Here is a 4,291-nt window from a genome sequence, read left to right as displayed (position 1 = left end):
TCTGAAGTCATTAAATATGCGACTTAAGTGCGACTCGAGTACGAGTCACAAACTCGAGTCCCCACCTCTGCCATTGATATATGATTGGCTGAATTTAGGTGTTCAGGTTGACAAATAACTAACTGGCCTGCAGAAGATAACGAAAAAAAACAGATTTTAAGACAGGATTTTTTTTTTTTTTTTTAAGAATTTTTTCTGTCTGATAAAGAGTACATGCATAAACATGTTTAAGCCAGAATGATTTGACATTTAAATATGACTTCCCCACGACTTTAAAACCGTGGGAACCTCAAAAGCTCATCAAAAATGCTGCAACCAGAGTTCTGACCACCACAAGGAAACCAAGTCCTACCAAACCCCCACAAGTCAAAGGAAAATACTTCATGTTTATTTTTTGTCTCCTCAGGTGATCAGAGATCTGCTAACTCAGTGATCCAAGGGCCAGAACTAAACCAGATGAGGCAGCTTGATGTTTTATTTCCTCAGCCTGAAAACCTGAGATGTGCAGAAACTGTTTGCTCCTTTAAATCGAGTTATTTCCGCTTAGTTTGGCTGCTTTTGATGAAAGGGTCTCACTAAAGCGCTGCCCGATCACTGATGAAGGACACACTGATCTCACAGACCACAATAAGAGCTTTTTAAAGAGTTTTTTTTAACAGTTTTTTGGTTTTAAAAACATTTTAAAAACATCTATTTTTTTTGTATATGTGACACTATAAAAAGTATTTTTTATTCTGCATTTTACTGTTGATCCCTTTATTATGTGAACCTGTGTATTTTTCTTTTGCCAGTCACACAGTCACATTATCAAATCGTATTCTATTAACTGCTTGTAATCTTTCAACCAAATGTTGAAAAAATATGGAGCACATCCCTTTAAGGGCTAGAACCAAATAGCTGTAATTATAATTTTATTTCCACTTGATGAATTGAAAATGATGAACACAGACATGCTGTAACCTGCGTTCTGATCTCTGTTCTTCAGAGACTCTTCAGATGACATGTAATCAGCAAAGCCTCACCTCAACATACAGCTTAAACTATTTTTATAACAAGATTTATATCCCCTAAAGTGATCAAAGGGTGACATGAATGCTTCAAAAAGTAATGATCCGCTTTTTGTGAAGTGAGGCTCCACTTCTTTCGCAACAGACTGGTTTTTGTGAAGGATTTATGAGCAATATTGGCACATTTTATGAGGAATTTAACTAAATGCTGTTGCTGTTACATGATGTCAAAATGCTTTTTAAAGCAATGTTCATTCTGTTAATATTCTAACAGACAGTTTATCTTTTATAAGTTTGAAAAATAAAATAAACAACACGGAAATGATCCCCACTTGTGTTGTGGCTATTATTTAATGACTAACCTATATTTCAATAATCAGGAGATTAAACATATAAAAGCTCGTATGCTCCTCATGGGGATTTAAAAGAAAACTATTCAGCAGCAGCTACGATTGTCATGTTGTCTAAAGAGAAATGATTCATAGGTAGGACTCACGAAGAGTGACGGTAATTGCTCTAACCGTAGGGATATTTGTCACCTGATCACCTCCAGCCAATAAGAAAATCATTTCAGGGTAATTATGTCTGCCAGCTGTGAGCCCAAGTAGGCCAGAGGTGTTTTTCAGTCATTGCAAAGGATCCGCCTGAGATCAGTTTACACACAAACTGCAGCTCAGACGTTTCTGTAAATCCAGTTATCTTTTCTAGCAGTTCCTGCTCTGTGAATGTTTTTACTGCTTAAAATCACAAAGACGTGAAGATCATGCTGTAGGCAACGGAAAGGTGACTTCTTAAAGCTACTTAAAGTCAATAACAGGAGTTTTCCCTCGTTTGACAACAGAAACAAAGAGCTTTGAACTAAAGGTACAGTTGATTTATTAAAGTACCTCATGGTAAAGAAAGTTAAACCTAAATACACATTTACACCCCGTTTGTAAAAAGGGGCGGTACCGCAGGTCATTCATCCCTGCTGCAACCAGACTCTACAATGCGACACTAAAACGAGAATAACTTGTGCAATTACTATTGAATACCATGTACAATACCCTGTTTCTTTAGATTTGATACCCAATGTAATAACTATATACATAAATATCTAAATATCTGTAAATACCCTGTGCAATAACCCTATATATATATATATACAGTAAATACCCCATGCACCTGTTGTTTCTTTCTTTGGAACCTTCTTCTTCTTCTCTTTTTGACTATTTGATTTGATGGAGCAAGTAAATTTCTTCAGTCTGAGATCAACAAAGTCAATCAGTCAACCAATCAATATAAAAGCACAAACTGATTTGCTGTTTTTTTTTTTTATGTATAAGCAAGGGGCTTTAGGTTATTTGTTCAAAAAAAATTTTAAAAAAATATTTACTTCAAAGGAAAACATTTATGTTGGTGACTCATTTTTAATGAGTTGTTGTAGATTTTCTCTCGATAGAACGACTTCCGTCACTGATATGCAAACTAAATGCTCCCTCAGAGTCAATATTTTAATTCTTTTGTCCAAATAATTAACTCTCTAGTGGTCGTATCTTTTAAAAAGATACACACACAATAAAAATCATATTTTTATTTAAACCTAAATTTGCCTGTTTTTGATAATTATTTCAGATAATTGGAGAGTTACTTTGGATCCTTCACTTAAAAAATATTGTCTTATGAAATTGCCAAAGGTGGGTAGTGTACGCAAAAATTTTACTTAAGTAAAAGTAAAACTACTTCAACATATTTTTAGTAAAGTAAAATTTAAAAAGTAGCCTTTAAAGAAATTACTCAAGTAAGAGTATGAAAGTATTTAGTAAAAATGCTACTTAAGTACTGAGTAACTGATCTACTGACTCCCCATGATCATAAAAACTGATTTCATGTTGTTTAGAGCTTTAGGTTGATGAAGACTCGCAGTCATCCAGGTCATAGTCATTCCGTAAAAGTTCAAATAAAAATCTACTGGATTGGTTTCCAAGATTTGAAGACTTTTTTAAAGATTTTTTTTTTTTTAACTTTTACGGAATTTTTAGTTTTAGCACTTTTTCATTAGTTTCTGAATGTAGAAAAAGTTAAATTTACAGTTATACTGCAGACTCAGCAGATGGAAAATAACATTAAACCAAAAAAATATAAATATATACTGTATATATAAATACAAATAAGAAAGTAGGCCTATGTCAGAATGCTGCATATAAGCTTTTAAAAAAAAAGCTAGTTTTCATGAATTTAAGTTATTGACAATGGATGGAGTCACCAGAAGTAAAAGCAGTGATAAATATAATTTATCATATATTTACTTTAAGTAAAAGTAAAATCCTGTAAAAGAAAAAAAGTTACTCTAGTAAATATAACAGAGTAAATGTAACTAATTAATAGCCACCTCTGGAAATCACTTTGTTAAACTTTAATTGTAGCCTATATTTTATTTTTCTCTGATTATCCCCTCTCTGATATATAAATAAAGGATGTTGTTTTTTCTGGAAACATGGTGTTTTACCTTATGTGAACCCTGGATGAGTCTCCGTACCACCTCCTTGATGTGGGGCCCGGGCTCCTTGGGCGGATGGGTGTAAACGGACACCCGGGTCACTCCCTTATACACCCCGCTGCTGGCCGGCCAGCCGATGTCCAGAGACGGCACCTCGGTGTCGGACATCTGCGGCCAGTAGGTGGAGTGGACCCCGGAGTCCGCGCTGGAGGCCTCCCTGGGCTTCTCCTCCCCGCCGGGCTCAGAGTCGCTGTCCGTGTCGTACTCCTGGAAGGTTTCTCTCATGACTTTGACCTCCTTGGCGCAGAGGAAGTCCTTGATGTTGTCCTCCTTGAGGCGCATCTTGAAGGCTCCGTCTCCACTCCTCAGCAGCTGCTCCAGGGCCGCCCGCTGCTCCTCGCTGTAGTAGAACTCCGGCCTGGACTCCGGGACCTTCTCGTTGACGTGCTCATCGTCCATGCACACCAGCTGGGACTCCGCCATGGCCGAGAGGAACTACTGGCTCTCTGACTGCTGCTCAGCAACATCAGCTACAGTTAGAGGAGCCGACAGGTGTGGGAGGAGCTCAGGTGGGAGCAGGGGGCGGGGCTAAGAGACAGACCTGAGGTTCCCACAATCTTTACTGGAAAACCTGCAGAATAAAAGCCAAGGAATAAATTAACAATTTCCAAGTGGCAAATCAAAACAAGCAACAAAAAAACAAAAATACAATTAAATAGAATCAAAGCAAATAAAAACCTGTTAAAACGAGTTGGACTGCAACTAATAATCCCAAACACAACGAATTCACTTTTACTAATGGGTT

At 37.0% G+C, this 4,291-nt stretch overlaps 1 protein-coding gene across 1 annotated transcript in view; it reads right to left on the bottom strand.

The window, feature by feature from the left end:
- LOC107082014 (protein FAM83F-like) overlaps positions 1-3,978 on the bottom strand; it is a 25,455-nt gene extending 21,477 nt beyond the window's left edge. The window contains exon 1 of the mRNA XM_015370432.1: positions 3,496-3,978. Coding sequence (XP_015225918.1) covers positions 3,496-3,969 — 474 coding nt within the window. The 5' untranslated portion in view covers positions 3,970-3,978. The remainder of the gene's footprint in view (positions 1-3,495) is intronic.
- Between the last annotated feature and the right edge of the window lie 313 nt (positions 3,979-4,291).

This window comes from Cyprinodon variegatus, unplaced genomic scaffold, assembly GCF_000732505.1.
Source record: "Cyprinodon variegatus isolate N-32 unplaced genomic scaffold, C_variegatus-1.0 Scaffold46, whole genome shotgun sequence".
In the NCBI taxonomy this organism is placed as follows: Eukaryota; Metazoa; Chordata; class Actinopteri; order Cyprinodontiformes; family Cyprinodontidae; genus Cyprinodon; species Cyprinodon variegatus.
This window is presented reverse-complemented; position numbering and strand designations above follow the sequence as displayed.